The sequence below is a fragment of the Chamaea fasciata genome, unplaced genomic scaffold (genome assembly GCF_029207755.1).
Source record: "Chamaea fasciata isolate MVZ Bird 193981 ecotype frontalis unplaced genomic scaffold, bChaFas1.0.hap1 SCAF_22, whole genome shotgun sequence".
Classification (NCBI taxonomy): domain Eukaryota; kingdom Metazoa; phylum Chordata; class Aves; order Passeriformes; family Sylviidae; genus Chamaea; species Chamaea fasciata.
Window position 1 is genome coordinate 6,518,145 of NW_027094107.1, and position 17,789 is coordinate 6,535,933.

At 41.6% G+C, this 17,789-nt stretch overlaps 1 protein-coding gene across 4 annotated transcripts in view; it reads left to right on the forward strand.

Annotated features, from left to right (window-relative positions):
• The window catches only part of AFF2 (ALF transcription elongation factor 2), a 328,346-nt gene that overhangs the window by 234,155 nt on the left and 76,402 nt on the right, over nt 1-17,789 (forward strand). For all 4 annotated transcript variants that reach the window (XM_066202655.1, XM_066202658.1, XM_066202656.1 and 1 more), the window contains exon 8: nt 3,282-3,333. In XM_066202655.1, the coding sequence (XP_066058752.1) occupies nt 3,282-3,333 (52 nt within the window). The remainder of the gene's footprint in view (nt 1-3,281; nt 3,334-17,789) is intronic.

Here is a 17,789-nt window from a genome sequence, read left to right on the forward strand (position 1 = left end):
GAAAACATACCACCCTTTGGGTTTCATTCATGAAAAGATCTTTGCATTATATCCACTTAAATCTGCATTAAAAAATAACAATAGAATGCATTATCTAGCAGTGATTCTTTAAAGCAGTGGATACTTTACACATTAAAGTGAAATGTAGGTTTAAAAGTAGGAGTGTAGAATTGAATTAGAGTGAAGAGTCAGAATGATGTAGTCCTGTATGAAAATGGTCTGGGTTTCCTGGGGGTATTGTCCTTCTGGTGTAATGAGACTTGCAGATAACAATCAGGGACTGTGGATAGATCAAGGCACAGCGATACATTGAGAATGGCACAGCAAGTAATGGCTCTGGGGAAACAAATGGATGTGTCTGCTAGATAAACAGCATTAAAAGTTTCTGTTCATCGCCAAAGTCCAGGCCTCTAAAGATTAATAATCCCTGAAAAATTGAGTGTTGGGTTTGAATGGCAAGGTTTTGGTAGCAGGGGGGCTGCAGGGGGGGCTTCTGTGAGAGGCCTCCCCCATTTCCAATGCCAACCTCCAGGATGGACCTGCCACCAGCCAAGGCTGAACCCAGCAGTGACAGATTTTAGAAAGGGGAAAAACTACTGTGAGACAGCAGCTGGACGAGAGGAGTGGGAGTGTGTGAGAGGAGCAGCCCTGCAGGCAGGCAGGTCAGGGCAGGAGGTGCTCCAGGAGCCTGAGCAGAGGTTCCCCTGCAGCACAGGGGGGTCCCTGGGGAGCAGGGATCCAGCTGCATCCCCACACCAGAGCAGGGGATGCTCAGAGGAGGCTCTGACCCCATGGGAAGGCTGTGCTGGCAGATCCTGTGTCCCTGTGGAGAGAAAAGCCCACGCTGGAGCAGGTTTGCTGCCAGGACTTGTGAGCCCATGGGAGACTCACACTGGAGCAGCCTGTGCCTGCCTGGAGGATGGACCCACGGAAGGGACCTGTTCAGGAACAGTTCCTGGAGAACTGCAGCCTGTGTCTGGAGGATGGACCCACGGAAGGGACCTGTTCAGGAACAGTTTCTGGAGAACTGCAGCCTGTGTCTGGAGGATGAACCCACGGAAGGGACCTGTTCAGGAACAGTTCCTGGAGAACTGCAGCCTGTGTCTGGAGGATGGACCCACGGAAGGAATGTGTTCTGGAACAGTTCCTGGAGAACTGCAGCCTGTGGGAAGGACTGGAGTTGAAGAAGTTCATGAAGGGCTGGCTCCTGCAGGAGGGGCCCCAGGCTGGAAGAAGAGGGGCAGCATGAGAAGAGTGAATTCCCTTCTCTGGCAAATTCCTTGGGCAATTCCCTTCTCTGACCCTTCCTTCCCCTGAGGAGGAAGAACCTGCAGGAAAAAGGCGCAATGAACTGACCATAATCCTCATTCTCCATCCCCTGCACCACTGTGAGGGGGAGGCAGAGAAAATTGTCAGTGGAGTCCAGCCCAGGAAGAAGGGAAGGGTAGGAGGAAGGTGTTCTATCATTTGGTTTTATTTCTCGTTGTCCTACTCTGATGTCGTTGGCAATACTTCTAATTGATTTCCCCAAACTGAGTCTGTTTTGCCCATGACAGTAATTGCTGAGTGATCTTTCCTTGTCCTTTTCTGGACCCACCAGCCTTCTGTTACATTTTCTCTCTCCTGTCCAGACGAAGAGAGATACAGCAGCTTTGGTGGGCACCTGGCTTCCAGACAAGGTCAAACCCCTGCACAAATACTAACTTTTAGAAGCTTTTTTTTAAAAAATAAAATCCGTTCTGCAGTGGTACTTTTATGGGTTCACATATTAGAGGGAGGCATTGACCATTTATCAGGATGCTAATGAGTGGTAGTTATGTGTCCAGATACTTTCTAACCACTGGGTTGCCCGACAACAGAGGTCACTGGAAGACAGATGACTCACAAACCAGTTTAAAGATCTCCTTCACTTTTTAAGGGCACCATCAGGGCTTCAAATGTTCTAAAATTTCCACACCGGGATTATTGCCCCCTCTTTAAAATTCCGTGAGTCAGGAGACTTCCATGATTTACTGGTAGTCTTCAAACAAAAAAAAAAAAAAATCCCCTTCCTAACAGAACATCCATTGATTGCTGGAGTTATTTAAAGGCTAACAATAAAAAATCATAGACTTCAGTTCCCATCAAGGCAGAAAGGAAACAATAATTGCAATTTGCAAGCCTCCTGCCGTGGGTAAAGGAGCTGGGGCTGGCAGAAAGGGAGATCTGTGATTTTAGTGGCTGCTGCAGCAGGTCAGAGGGAAATGTGCCAATTCATTCCTCCGTCATCCTGGGATAAGACAATTTGTCAAGGTGAAAAGATGGGTGTGAGGTAGAAGTGTGCCCAGATGATTATCAGCTCAGATAAAAGCAGGAATATATGGGAAGCTACACAGGAGTTTATTTGGTGACTGCTCGTCTCTCTAGGTAGACAGATCCCCAAATAAGATCCCTTTTCTGTCTCTGTAGCAGCAAATACCAGGGTTTCTTACCCCATGTGTTTTCCCATAACCAAGTCCTGGATTAAAAGAAGTCATAAGAGTGTTTGAATTTGACTTGAATTCGCAATTCAAGTATTTCTTTTGCCAAGGGAAGGGAGGGAGGCATAGGGACAGCCACATCTTTAAGGAGCTTCCTTCCCCTTTGACCAAGGGCAGAGCATAGGCCTGTGAGATTTCCCTGTATTAAAAAACGAATAAATAAATAAAAATGGAGGTGTGAACCGGCAGTTTCCCAGCTTGGATAATGTTTGCTCTGCCTTTGGACACTAACAACACCATCAAACCTCAAGCAAGCACCTCCTCTTCGTGCTATTAGCCACTTTGCATTCTCAGTTTGATAAGGTAGGGATTGATACCAGAAAGGGAATTGGTGGTGCCCCAGACTGAGAATGAGACATGGATGACTTTTTCTCAGTTTTTAGCAGTCTCAGAGCTGAATTGCTCTTCAGATTTAGAAACACATATAGGTGTATATGGACTAAAACACATTTACGTGTGTATGGACTAATCCCTGTGAGACAATGTGGAAATAAAGGAGGAAAGAGCAGCTGGCTGCCAAACTTCATGATGGATTAGTCTGAAAGTCATTTGTTCTTCCCTAGAATCACAAAGAAACACTAATAAAAACATATTTAGACTATTCATCAGTTAACTTACCTTAGGTCTGATTTTGCTGTTGTTGGATTGAAAAAGAGTTTTTGCTTTGACTTTGCTGAGGTGTAGGTTTTCCCCACTGTACGTAAAGTTGATTCATTAAATGTAATTCTGTATTGTTTCTCTTTCTTTTTTTTTTTTTCCCAGAATGCTTGAGGATGATCTAAAACTCAGCAGTGATGAAGATGACAATGAACAGGTAAATGCATCTAAGTGCATAGACCATTTAAACTGACAAAGTTGTTTCATGGGTTGGATCTGGTTTTGTGTTGACTTGCTGTATTTGCATGAAAAGCATTTTGGTGTGCTGCAGAACCCATTAGCTTAAACCTCGTTTGCTTCCTTCTCATTAGAGGAGACACTCTCAAACAGGAAGGTATTTCAGTTTTGCTGGTTAACTTTGTGAAGTGCATTAATACCTTTGAACTAGAGACCACACAGAACATCAGCCAGGAACAGCCAATGTGTTCTGAATCTCTGTCCTCCCTTGTACCAAGCTAACTCCCCTTGCGTTGCACCCATTTTCTGAATTGGTGAGCTTTTTGGAAGTGCGTATAAAATGACCACATAAAAGCAACAAAACAACAATGCAATCCATTGCCCACACAAGAAAGTTTGGTCTGTAAGTTTTTGTTCCAAGTCAGAGAGTCAAGGGTTGGGAGTCCACAGTAATCCAGTGACTCCCATTTGTGAAAGGGAAAGCCCTCAGCATGTAGCTCTGAATCAATGCTGAAAGTTTCTCCACGTGCTTGGGGTGTTATAGAATCATTTTCAGAAAATTGGCTCATGTCATTCTCTATCCTTCCCACTTTATAAATATTTATGGGTAATGCTGGGAAAGAAAGCTGGTGAAACTCATATTCTCAACATTCTTATCAGAAAAAAATAATTAAACTTTGAGTTAAATTCATCCTTCCTTTTACTTTATATATGCAATAGGCTCAAATGTTTAAATGTCTGCAATAGGGAGGAAGGTGATGCTATAATTCAGCATAAGATCATCTGTTCAGTCTGGGAAATGTTAATTATAGGCCAATCTTTCTTTCTTATTTATTTTTAAACCGCCTAAATGTTCTCCTTCAGCCTACCTCATCCATCCTTTAGGGTCATGCCAGGAAAGATTTACCTTCTGGTGAAAGTTGACCCCTTAGTCATACAAGTCAGTGTTTTTTAGCACTGGCAGGACTCACGCTGAATTCTGAAGCCAAAGGGTGAAATCCTGTACTTGTGCAACGCAGTGTTGTGCCAACTTAGTGACTTATAGCACCCTCAGGGTTGCAGATTTGCCCAAATGGTCCTGTAAAATGGCACTGTGTTCCTGAGATGCTTAAAATACAGAAATGGAAATACACTGTCAGGTAGCAGTTACTGTTGTTTCCCTACAGTGATAGTTTTCTAGTGACTTAAATAGAATTTACGGAGTTCTGAATTCACACAGTTTACACTGCTAGGATGAAATCCCTTATCACTGGTGAACGAAGAGGCGAATGCCTGGACCAGTGCTTGCTGACATCAGATGAAAAGCCCTCACTTGACTTGAGCAGATGTCATGTCTGATGTTAATCCCAAGCAGGAAGAACACAGTGCACAGAGGGGTCCTGACAGCTGTGGAGCCCTCACTGCTGTCAGTGTGGGACATCTCTCTCCCCGGGGCGGGGGTGTGAGTGTGATCAGTGCCCTGCTCCCACGCCAGGGGCTGCAGCCTGGGCCCTTCTGTGCTGGGGATGGAGCCTCAGAGTGCTCCAAAGCCCCTCGTGTCTTCCCAGTAATGCATTCACAGCACAGGCTGCACACAAACGAGAGAGCACCATCAGGACCATTCGTGTAGTCTCTCAAAATTTTGTACTACTTAGAAAATTTGATTTTTTTTTTTCATGCAATCAAGTCCAACCCTTAGCTGAGCACCGCCATGCCCACCACTGAGCACCGAATTTGGTGTCATCTATTACCTGACCTGTATCCTTAGGGATTCCAAATAAAGTCATTGGACACAAGCACACTGAGAATTAAATTTCTTAAATGCCCTGCACTTCAAGGGAACCTTCAGCTCTCCCGCGTACCCCACATAAGTATGGCTGCATCTCTTCCATTTGTGTGACAAATAGGGTGTAGACAAAACTATACAGCTCACAGCTTTTTAGGTTTCCTGAGTGAATGACTGTGTCTGCCTTCTTATGTTTGGCAGGCCAAGGCCTTGCAATGCTGAGCAGCAGGATTCTGCTGCATCTCTCACTCATTACACTTCAGCAGCCTCTGCCACATCTCTTTAAGGAGAGGGGATTGGAGACTGGAAGAAAGGTTGATCTGGCCCACTGCTCAGACACATAAACAACAATAAAGTAACTTCAAGGGCTTTTTCAACATAAATATTTTGCAGTCAAACGACTGTTGTTATTCAGGTGTACACATGTGTTCATTCTGGCAGGGAGAGAAAAGATTAAAACCCTCAGCTCAAAACCATTCTAGCAGTTTATGCAGCATTTCTATAAGGAAATGGAATCATTGTCTTTACAGTCTTTGTGATTTTTTTTCTGCTATAAGCCTGCAGCCAATGTGAAGCATGAGCTGACATTTACTCATTTTTATTCAAAAAACCCCAACACAGTATGTAATAATCAAGTTTGTTTCCTTTATTTCTACTCTAATTTTAAGGAAATCAAAATTCTTTGGGAACAGTGGTCAGCAGGGATCCCGAGAATTTTTCCTTTGAGAATTGCTATGGACCCTTCAATTTTTCCAGGGCAGTAGTGACACTGATCCATAAACGTACTTGGATATCAACTTTTAGTGAGAGTCTCTAGTACATGGGGAAAGTTTGATCTATCAGCCCGTGTTCTGAGACCAGCAGTGGTCCATTTGTCAAGGTGGAAGATTGTTAGAAACTTTGCGGCAGGAATCAAAGCTCTTCTGTTTCCTTCCCTCACTCCTGTGAACGAGCACCCTTAGTTATGAACTGCATTGCATTTACTCAGGGCTCTGTGGGGCCTCCTACTATTTCAGGTGTTACAGATCTCCTTCCTCTTCTCCCCACTGCTGAGGAGGAGCACAACACACAATAGTTCCAGTCAGTCATGCAGCTGAGAAGCTCATTTTTGGCTAGGACAGGAACTGCCAGGCTGAGGTCAGTATTTATTCTATAGATGGCATCAGCGAGGCTGTTACTGATTGGGCTGCCTAGTTTTGACATTCCCTTTTCAAACAGAACTTTGAATAACTGGAAATTGCTCCTAAAAGTTATGAGCATGATTTGGAGAACTCTCCTTAATGTAGGTGTTATGTTTATTTCGGTTGAGGCACACATGATGATGGCCTAGCAACGTATCACCAAGAAAACGATGAAGAAGACTTTAATTTCACCCCAGAGGGCTTAGGAGGCTTCAGCAAGTGAGAGCTGACTGCAAATTCAACCTCCTAGTGCCAAACTGCTGCACATTGCACAGAAACTTTGTGGGTTCTTTTCCTTTTAGCCTTCTGGCAGTGGTGGGCTTGGTGCAGAAATTGCTGAGTGAATTTCTCTGGGCCGCGACCTGCAGGAGGTGCACTGAGGTGTTCTTTGCAGGTGCCTTCAGATTTCAGGTCTGTAAAGCTTTGGACCATGCAGGTCGTTGCAGCAGAGCGTGAGGCAAGTTAAAATGACTCCACCCCGGCTGCAAACTCCTGTTAGCACCTCCTGGCCCTCTCAGTGAGGAGCTGCATTCACATTTGTGTGCACCTCACACGTGTGAACACAACCACAGTGCTTCCCTGTGCAGCTGGCCATGGGACACAAGCTTTGTCCCACAGACAAAATGCTAGTTCTCCTGTCTCATTGTGGGTGATTTGGGATTAAAGACACACAGAAAACGATGGGTTAGATCTGGAATCAATTTTCATTTACAGCTGAGGAGCGGTTATTGATGCTGCGCTCGCAGCTCAATAAAAGATCTGAAGATATAGACCTTGTGTTTCTCTTTCAATATAAGCAGCATAATCAGTGTCAAATGTTTTTACAAAGAAAATTGTATTGACAGTTTTATTAAAATTGCTGTCTTTAAAGTTTTAAGTTATCCACAATTTGACCTACTTGAATGGTTTTTAATATGGACACTGACCAGCCCAATGGATTTTTATGTCACATATTTATAATATCAGGTACGCATCTGTTTAATGTATTATTTGAGAGGTACTGCTGCACATAAGCATTGCCTGGATTGTGAACTCCTGTGGGGTTGTCACTGAGAGGAATAAGCATCAGTGTTGCATTCAGTGTGGCACAGGATGTTCAGACTGGCTACAAGAGGTGCAGTCAGGGCAGGCGACAGACGTGCTGTTAGTAAAACCAGGAGATGCTGATGTTAATACTCCTCTCAGGGGAAGGACACTACTGACTTTATTACTCTGTTGAAAAACTGCGTCCGAAATTAGGAAGAGTAGTGAAGATTTTTAATTAGTAGCTCAGTTCAACGGCAAGAGCTTAGATAAAACACAGGTTAGTATTTTTGTTCTCTAAAACACCTCAGTATAATTCAAATAAGCTTTGAGCTCAAAGGCATCCAAATGAGTTGTGCCTGGATACAGTATTTTAAGTAGCTGTGGTGTACACAATTTTCTCTAACCAGCTCCTCTTTGTTCTTCTGCCTAAGGAGCAGTCCTGTTAACCTTTTAAATGTGTACTTAATTTAAAGCACATTGCTGGTGTTCTGTGTGTTTTTGAACCAAAGAAACTTTGATACTAGTTACAGACCTGCTCCATTTTCAGGATTTCATGTATAGAGTGGTTTTGGCAGAACAAATCAATAAGATGTTTTTCTTTTCTACTTGAGTTTTTTCTTCTCCCCTTAGTGATTGCCACTTTTCTGAAAACCCTAGAAACACAAGACGTGCATGCAATTCATGGCCCTACTCTATTGTTTGTATTTTACATAAACATAATTCTTTTTTGCTAGGTTAGTATTAGGTAATTAAATTCAAAATGTTTGACTTTTTAGCTGAGTCTTAAAAGGTAATCAGCCATAGGCTGAGCTTTGAATTCTTACAGTACATGCTGAGCTTTCAATGCCTTTATTCAAGTTAATTTTTTTAGAATTTATGAAGTTTTAAGGCATAATATGCCTTCATCATATCATGTAAACACTTTTTAAAGTGCAGCAGTGGTCACTTTCCTTGTAACAACAGATACTCTTACCTGTTTTATTTTTTCCCATTTTTTAGCTGGATCCTGAACAAGCTGTTTACCTCCCCAAGGTTTCTCTACATTTCCATTTACTTTGTTATCAGCAGAAAGGCTGAAGAACAGCTCTTCAGTAATGGCATCAATACTGCACACACAGTGAGAGAGGTCATCTTGTCAAAGCTATAGAAAAATCAGATGGATTAGGATGAAACTAGGTGCAAAATAACTTTGATAGAGTCTTTTAATGTAAACAGTTTATCTGTCATTGGGTTCCATTGAAATCCCAGAGTGGTGCAGCATCAGCTGTAGCCACAGCAGTGTGTGTTTGATAAAGAACACACATTCCGGTGTTCAAGATTTGCAGTCATGCTTTATAATTGTAGGGAAATGTTTTCATTAGGCCATTAATGAAAACAGAAGCTATTAGGATAATACAGTCATTCTCCAACCTTGTCAGTCTCTAACCATGAAAAATCCTTTCATGGATGTATGTCCCTTCTTGCTACCTCAGTCCATGTTAATTGTTATTCAAATTATTTTATTGTGCACGACACTGGTTGAAACAACAATATATCAACTGTGTGTAAGTTAATACTCCAGCTTCTGTTAGGCAAATCTTTGGTACTAAGAGATTTGATGACTGACGTATCTGGGGTTGTAATTCACACGGTAATGATGTAGGTTCATATTATTTCTTTAATATCATATTATCACCCTGAGATCTGGGCTGAGCTTCGTGCAAAAAGCAAAGCACGCCACTAAAACACACGGTGTTACCAAAAAACTTTTAACTTGCTCAAATTCACAGAATCACATGAAATTTTTTTCACACGTGTTGTTATTGTGGAGGTCATCCATCAGTGAGGAAGGGGATTCATACAGGAAAAATGGTTGCTGTAGAGCTCACAGGAGTACAGATCAACAAGAAGGACTTTGCCCCTGCAGCTTGCAGCTGTGCTCTTGCCTGGACTCTGGGGCAGCATCTGCCCAGACCAGCACAGGGACTGGAGGAACTCCATCCCTCCCACCAATTCACCTGTTCCAAGTGTTTCCATGGGTTGACACTGGCAGCTCAGTGTCAAAAACCCTGCAGCACAGTGAAGGAAACAGCAGAGGAAAAGAAATGCTGGCAGGCAGGCAGCCCTAACGAAGGGGGAATGAAACTCCTTAGCTGAAAAGTTTTACATCTTCAAGAACCTTTCTCCTCTCTTCCCCACAAGTGAGCAGGCACTCCATAATCCCCCAGCACTCCAACAGGGGCTGATCTTGGGTTCACTTCTGCCACCAGCCTGAGGCTACCAAAGCTCTGTCAGCCCCACTGCAAGACATCATCCACGTGAGGGAGAACCTTTAGAACCCCTGATGCCTCTGTCTCTGCTTAAGTAGAGGTGGTTCCTCATCACAGCCTTAAGAACCTGGTGCTGGAAGATCTGCCAGCTTTTTTGGGTTGGGACAGAAGAGGGAGATGGGGCTTTCAGTCCACAGGAGAGGCCATGTACTCTGTGTGTGTGTTCCTGGTTGTTCACACAATTTTTTTGTAAAGGAGTCTTTATTATAAGCTTGAGGAAAATACATTTCACCAGAGCCTCTTGCTTATGTGTGCTACTTATGCAAAAACCCTGTGGTGTTTTGGCAACAAAGCAGAGGCAGCAGCAGGTGAGAGAATTGCTCAACCCCAGCATTGTTGTTGCTAAGAGAAAAGCCAGCCTTGGCCGTACTGTCCTGTAAAATAAATCTGAAGTCTGTGATACCTGCAGGCCATCTCAGTGCTCAACACTCACTAATCTGACCACACAGGACACATTTATCTCCCTTTTCTCCTCAGAAGGAGAGTGGGGTTTTTATCATGAATGTCTCGTGAAGCATTTTGGTGAAGGAAGTGTCTGGTTTTCTTACACTGGCCATCTGCAGCATTGCTCTTCTGTAAAAGCCTGAGCAACCATCTATGAACTTCAAAATCTGAATTCTTGGGAGTTTTTTGCACCAGTAGAGGATAGTGCTTGTGCTGGGTTTGAGACAAGGAGGGTTGCAAGAGGCTGAAGGAGGGACTTAGAGGTGGCCAGAAAAAGCATAAAATAGGTGCTGGAAAGGGTATGATAAATCCAGTAATTAGCCTCTGTCAGCCAGAATAAGGAGAGAAGTGAAAGCTGATCTCTCCTGGAGGTATTCCAGAAAGAGAACAGTAATGAAAGCTAAACACCTTAATTTTTCTTAGGATGAATTCATCTGCCACTGCAAGGTTTGCTGGGGTTGTAGGTGCTGTGTTCTGTTCTGTCAGGATGAATCTTCCCAGAAGAGATCTCCCTGCACACAGGGACAGGTCAGGACCACAGTGTGACAGTGCAATTGATTTGAGCAGGGTGCTCCTGTGGCGAGTGTGCCTGCTTTTCAAAATTACCAATTTCATGGCAATACTATTAAGTCTAATTTTTGGAACAGTGCAATTTAGTAATTTGCTAAGTCATCTGAGCAATGTGCTGAACCAGAGCAGGGTCAGCAAAGTTATTTCATGTGTGTTTACCTCTGTTGTCTCTGCTGCCTGCTTGTAATACATTTAACATTCAGTATGGATGTAATGTTCAGTACAAATTAAAGTCCTCCAAGTCTTTATTTCCTGCACAGGAAATAAATGGGCAGCATGAGCAGCAGCAGCTTCAGTTCCCTGCCACTGCTGGTACTCCATGACTCTGCCCTTTTGCTTCTCAAGTCTAGGGAACTATTCATTTACCTAAAGCAAGGAGAAGATTGAGGATAGGTTGGATTCCCAAAGAAATGAGATGAGGGCCTTTATCAGAAAGGGAAAGCTAAGGGCATAAACTGCAAATGAGCAGGGGTGCAAGGGGCTGGATCTTGAGGTGTCCATTGTGGCAGAGCAAGTGAACATTGCAGAAGTAACAATCAGGCACTGAACTCTAAAACTACACCTCGTGCAGAGAGAGAGAGAGAGACCTTAATAATAAAATCACAAAATATCAGCACTCTTCAGATAAGTTTCAGGGGTAGAAAAGATGGTTCTCCTGCTAGAAATGGGAAACTGAACAATACACAGATTGTGGTGACTGTCTGCAGCTGGACAGTAAGGTCAAAGGATATTCTTTGAAACAAGCCTTTTGCTGCTTATTCCTTGAAGGAAGTTTGGGGGAAACTTTTTGTTTCTCTTATAAAGGATTCTTGACCTTTTCTGTCTTTCTTCTGCCTCTTCAGTTTTTTAATCATGTGATTAACAGGATGAAGTGCAGCTATGGAGTAAATCCAGCAAGGAATGGATTTTTAAATTATTTGTTAGCCCTCTGGAGGGTTGAACCAAACACACATTTTAGAAAAATCATCAGTAAATAAGACAATGGCAAATACTGAGTTTTAGTAACCAATAAATCCTTTATATTTTCACAATAGGATTATCATCCACCAAGCCTTGGTCATTTGTGTTCAATTTGTAACAAATTAATTTCCAGGAAATGGTGTTTCAACCCACAATGTCAGTGTGGATTAATTTATTTTTTTTTTAATGAACCATTCAATATAGTTCTCAGAATTTCTGTCACCAGGAATGTATAGTTGTTTTCCAAATAAAACAACTTGTATGAAAAATCAGGTCTAGCTGTAGACAGAGCTCTGTTCTCTGCCATGGTCAGTTGGTACTGTCAGAACAATTAATGGGTTTTATGAGACATTGGTTAGCATTTTTAAATTGACAATCACAGAATTTCAGAGTTGGAAGGGATCTCAGGAGATCAACTCCCCTGAGAAGGCAGAGTCACCTGGAGCAGGTTACAATGGTTCCTAAGACTGCAAAAACAGAATCAGTAGAATTTGTAATGTCATGTGACAATTTCTCCTTTTTTGGATTGAGGACTCAAAATTAGTACAAATAGCGGCTTCTCATCAAGAGCATTTCTTATGGGCAAGGAAGACGCTGTTTAAAGCCTCTTTTGTCAAGGTACATTAGTATTGAAGCCCTAAAATAAGCAAACATGTTACATAAGTTATCTTTGCAGCAGGGCTGCTCGCTGACAGATAGCTGTTACAGTTTCTATTGTAAAGTTCACCACAGACACTGAGTAAACTGAGACCTGCGTGGCAAAAGCAACAAATGTTCACAGTATCCACACTGGCTAATTTAAAACCAACTCAGATATGTCAACACAAGGCAGCCAAGCACTCCTCAGAGTGCAGTGTGCACTCTGTGTGTGTGTAGATCTTTTCTCTGGTTTTTGTTTTTTTTTTTTTTAATGTGTAGAATAGTTCTTCAAGAATTGGACACTTTCTTAGTTTGATTTACACCATTAGACTGATAGAAAGCAGGGATTTGGGAAAAAAAAAAAAAGAATGCTGATAGAAATATAATCTGTTGGATGCTCAATTAAAAGCAGTTTATGTTCGTCAAGGATGGAGGTGACTCCTAAACCACAGGCAGACTGGTTTAGATTGGGTCACTTAAACTGGTTTTTTTTTGTTTGTTTTGTTTTACCCAACCTCCACTGCAATGAAGTTTGCAGTATTTGAAACTTTTTCTCTGTGAAGCCATGAAGGTTACTGCACTGCTCAAAGCAATGGTGGGGAGATCTTTGTGGTTCATACACAGCCAGGGCTCGGTGAACCATTCTGATTTGCAGATACCACATGCTTGCTGACTTGATACTACAAAAAAATAAAAATCCATTGGCTAATCCATTCCACACATCTGAATCCTGAAGGAGAAATACTCATTTTTAAAACTGTGACGTGAGGAGGACAGTATCTCCTCCACTGTTTTTGGTCCTAGATACAGTAACGTTGGGCTTTTTGTCCTGGAGGTGAGACTGACTGGGAACGTCACACACAGAATCTCAAATGCAAGGTTGCCAACTTCATGTCAAAGGCAATTAGCAAGAAAGAAACACAATCTCCTCTGTTGACATTAGGGGACAGGTAGAGGAGAGTGTAACCAATCAAGTAAAGAGGAAAAAAAAATAAGTAGCGCAACACACGTATTTATACATACACATACTGATCCTTCAGGCCTTGGGTTTTGTCTTTTTGATTCCCAGCACAATTCTGGATGGTTTATTTGCTGAACACCATGTTCTCCTCCTCCAGAGGAAATCCAACTGTATTTAGCACCAAGTGCATCATCAGAGAATCAGAGCCCAGCAGAGTGGATAAGTTGTGGTTCTCAGCTTAGGATCATAGAGAAGGCATTCTGGATAAATAGGAGCATGGTATAACTTCCAAAACAAATTATAATCTAGGAGGAGATATAAACTATACATATAAAACAAAACTAGCATGGAAAGTATCTTTGTTTTTACTGTACTGTTGAATTGAGTCTCTGAGGAGTCTCTTCTATACCTACAGCACAGGAGAAGAGTGTGGTGGGTTGTAAACTTATTTGTGTAGTCACTGGGCTGTTCACCCAAGCAGACAGAGCGTGTTAGAAAGTGGGAAATAAACCTGAGTTGGAGTTGCAGGACCTCGTGGAAAAAGGGGGAAAGTTTGAGCATGAAGGTCTGCCTTCTTCTGCCAACGCATTTGATGGCATGAGGTGTCTTCTGTCTCACCCTAAGAGAAGCTTTGAGGCTCAGCAATTGCCTTCTTAGCCGGCTCACCTGTGCTTCTGGATCAAGAGGGTGAGGGGGCATCCTTGGAAAGATTTTTTTGTCTAATATCACTTTCTCAAAATTGGATCGTTTTTGATGAAAATTCTGGATTTTCAGTTATGCAACGGAAAATACATATTTTATTTGGGTAGCAGGGACTTCGCCTGTAACACTTCACCAGGAATATTCATTTTGCAGATGCCAACTGTTTTACTTGGTTATTTTTGAGCCGTCCTCTTGTCAGTTCATTCATCTCTCCTCTGTGATGTAGGAAAGTTGTAGTGACTGGAATACTTTTTCTGGTTCATTCAATCCAAAAGCCAGTCAGGTAATTGACAGTGGTGAATAAAAGCATCGTTTTCACATTTTGCAGTCCTTGTTCACAATCTAGAAGTAGTTTGTGCTTATTCCCGTGTTTAATCTTTTGTGTAACAATTAAATATCTTCTAACAAAATAAGTTTGTGGGTGAGTCCACACTACAGAACAAGTACAGCACAGTGCAGGTGCCTCTTCAGCTAAAGGTAAAACAACTAGCACCAAAACCAGGTGTAGAGGTAGGAGTCATTCACAGCTACAGAAATCAGGGTAAAACATCCCTGGGCAAAAATTCTCTGATGCATGAGCCTCTGTGTCTTCTTGCTTTTCACACATTCCTCATCTTCTGCCTTCTTATTCAACACTGGAGTCAGCTGTTGAAATAAGGTCTTAGGGAGCAGGAGCACAATTATTGAGAGGCTATAATTGTTAAAAAAAATCAGAAGAAAATTGCAAATTAAAGTGGAATGATTGTCTGGTTCACTCTAACTTCCATTTTCTAATCATCCTAAATTATTTTAATGCATGTTTTCAAGCTCAAAATTAGCAAAGGTCCCATGATGTAATTTTCCTAACACCCATTAAATATTACATTATAACAGTCCAATTTCATTTCAATCTTTGGCAGCAGCATCTGTCACTCAGGGCACATATATGGGGGTTTAGGGACCTCCCACCTGTTCTGTTTCTAGACAGCACTTTTAATACATGAAGTTCAGGAGTCATTGTGAAGTTAAAATCAGTTTCTTACTTGTAAAGGCATAGGAATATAAGATAAAAAAAAAATAACTCTTAAAACATGTTTGTCTTTGAAACGTCTTAAATTAATAATCAAAAGCTTGCATCAAGTCTAAAACAAATCAAACTCAGTCATGAAGATGAGAAACGGGAATTATTAACTGAGTAGCGAGGCTGATGGAGGCTCAATGAGATCATTTTGTTCAAAGATTAAAGGCGATGAACACTGAAATAGTTGAGGAGGACGGCTACGAACACATCTGACTAGAGCTGCTAAATTCAGTAATGATCAAAAGTTAATTATCAAAGCAGAGAGAACTACTCAACACAGACAATTTGAGTCAATAGCTAAGCAGCCGAGAAAAGAAGTAATTTGGAAGAAGTATTTTCCTATAATGAAGTTATATAAAAGACGTACATTTCAAAGAAACCTGCCTAAAACAAGATTGCATTCTTCCTGATCAGAGAAAAATAATTAGCTCTAATTGACAGACCTGCTGCACACCAAATATTTTCAAACAATATGTTTCTGCATCAAAGCTTAATGTGTAGAGTTACTCAGTGTCACTTTGATTTTGCCTTCCTTTATCTTCTGCCACTGGGCACGCTCATGATATCGCAACAAATACGGCTTTGAAAAATGAATGAGCAGCACCTACAAGACAAATAAAAGCAGGAGGACACATCCTGCATTTCTTTCTCAGATGGAATCCCTGTGTACTGTGTTTAACATCACCCTGATCCCACTCAAAGTGAATCCTTTGGAAATAGGAAATGACCAGATGCCTGATGATCCAACACTGAGCTGGCACGTAGATTAACCCAAGCACTCGCTATGGTTTTTCAGTTTTGTATAATTGTTTGAAGGACACTGTTGCTCCAGCATGTGCCTGTTTTTAAGAGTTAGGAAAGTGCCTTTTTCTGGTAACAAAGGAAAAAAAAAGGTGGAAATTCTCCATGTAAAAATCAAGGGAAAGACATGTGCTAGAATGTTCACAGTCCAAGAAAACAAAATATATCTATAGATCTTTCTTCCTGAAGCTGCTACATTTCTTTCAGGGTGAGCTCTTGTGATCGACATAGCTGAGTGGTCAAAAATCAAGCATTCAGTTTAGACTCTGCTCTTTAATATTCTGTGACTTTGACATTGCCAGTTCTCACTCTCTGAAATATCTTCATCTTCTTTAATCTTTCATGTAAACAGTTTAGCTCACACCATCACACATGTGCTCTCCAGAATATATTCTGCTGTACTTTGTATTAAATCAACTGCATTGTCATTATTTACTTGTGATCCTAGACACTCTCCTCTCTGCTGTTTCCCCTTATTTGTCTGTATTTTGATACCTGGTTTTGTGTAGTAATTTTTGAATAATTCAGGGAAAGACCTTGATTTAGATGCAATTTTCACATGCTTGAACTCAGAATTGTTATAGTCCAGCTATTTGGTATAGAGAAGAGTCAAGGAAAATACCACTCTGCAGTCTAAAAAAATTCTGACATTGTGGAAGAATGTTTATGAGCTTTAAAAATAATTTTAGTTTCCTGCAGGATGGGACTGAAATTTGGCTTTTAGTGGGAAGCTTGGGAAGCTGAAATGCCATTTTCGATGGTGTTTCAGTTCATTTTAAATGAAGCATTTGTGTGTTGTTGCGTGTAGTTTATTACTTAGGAAATTTCTTAATAGCATGCTTCTGTCTCTGCATTTGCGTATGGCAGCTGAAAAAGGGAGATTTGGGAGAGAACTATTGGAAAGAGACACAATCACATTATCTCACTGTTGAGGCAGGGACTCCATTTCATCATAAGCTTGTTTGAGAAGGCATAATTAGGCTTGGGTTTTTCACAATTACTCGTGCAATCTGAAGTTGAGCATTTCCTGAGGTTTAAGTGTTTTTATTTAGCACCCCTACTGTACAATTAATATAATTGATTCCTATCATGCATTTGTTGATTTATTCTTCAGATGGAAAATATAATCCAGATGAAACAAACACATTTTTCTTTGCAAGCTGGGAGCCAACCCAGAGGATTGCTGTTGCACCATCCCAGCTCTCACAAGCTCTCATTCTTTCTCCCTAATTTTAAACTCATTATTAGGGATTTCCATGGATTTAAACACAGATACTACCTTTGCTATGATGGGAGGCAAAAGTGCCAAAACAGCAGGTATTTTGAAAAGCTAGGTCCATCATAGAGCCCAAGGGTAAATTCATTCTGGCAAAATTTTGAACCCAGTTGTGCAGATCCCAGAGGTTTGAAAAGTTCATCAGTTTTCATAAAGGATTTAATTTGTCAAGGGCTTATCTGAGCATTTTTCTGAACTACTCATATTCACACTTCCAATGTAGGAACCATTTTATTTCCATCCCTAAGTATAGCAGGGGTTAAAGTTCCTCACCATAACCCTTCTCCTAAATGTCGGCAGGCTTTGTAAAAATACCTTTGGAGGTAATTAGGCACTAAAACTTTCCTTTCTGTAATGGGTTTATGGATCAGTTGCCTTAATTCTGCCTTTCGCCACTCCCTGCGCCTGTAATCTCACCATCTGACCGCTTTCCACATTTAAATCTGTTACATGTAACAGCGTCATTCTGCAAACACCAAAAAACGACACAACACCAGCTTCTCCTGCCGGGGTTATTCCCAAACCTCTTCCTTTAGAAAAGAAAAAAAAAAAAAAAAAAAAAGCAAAACAAAATATTATTTACCCGTTTGAACAAAACAAGAGTGGGATGCCGGGTGGGTTCAGATTACATAATTATGCCAGGGAAGCATGAAAGGGAGGGAGAAGTCTGCAGTGACATCTCGAGCGGCTTAGGCGGTGTGATAGACTGGCGCTGCCATCGCTGCCCCCAGCTGTGTTGCTT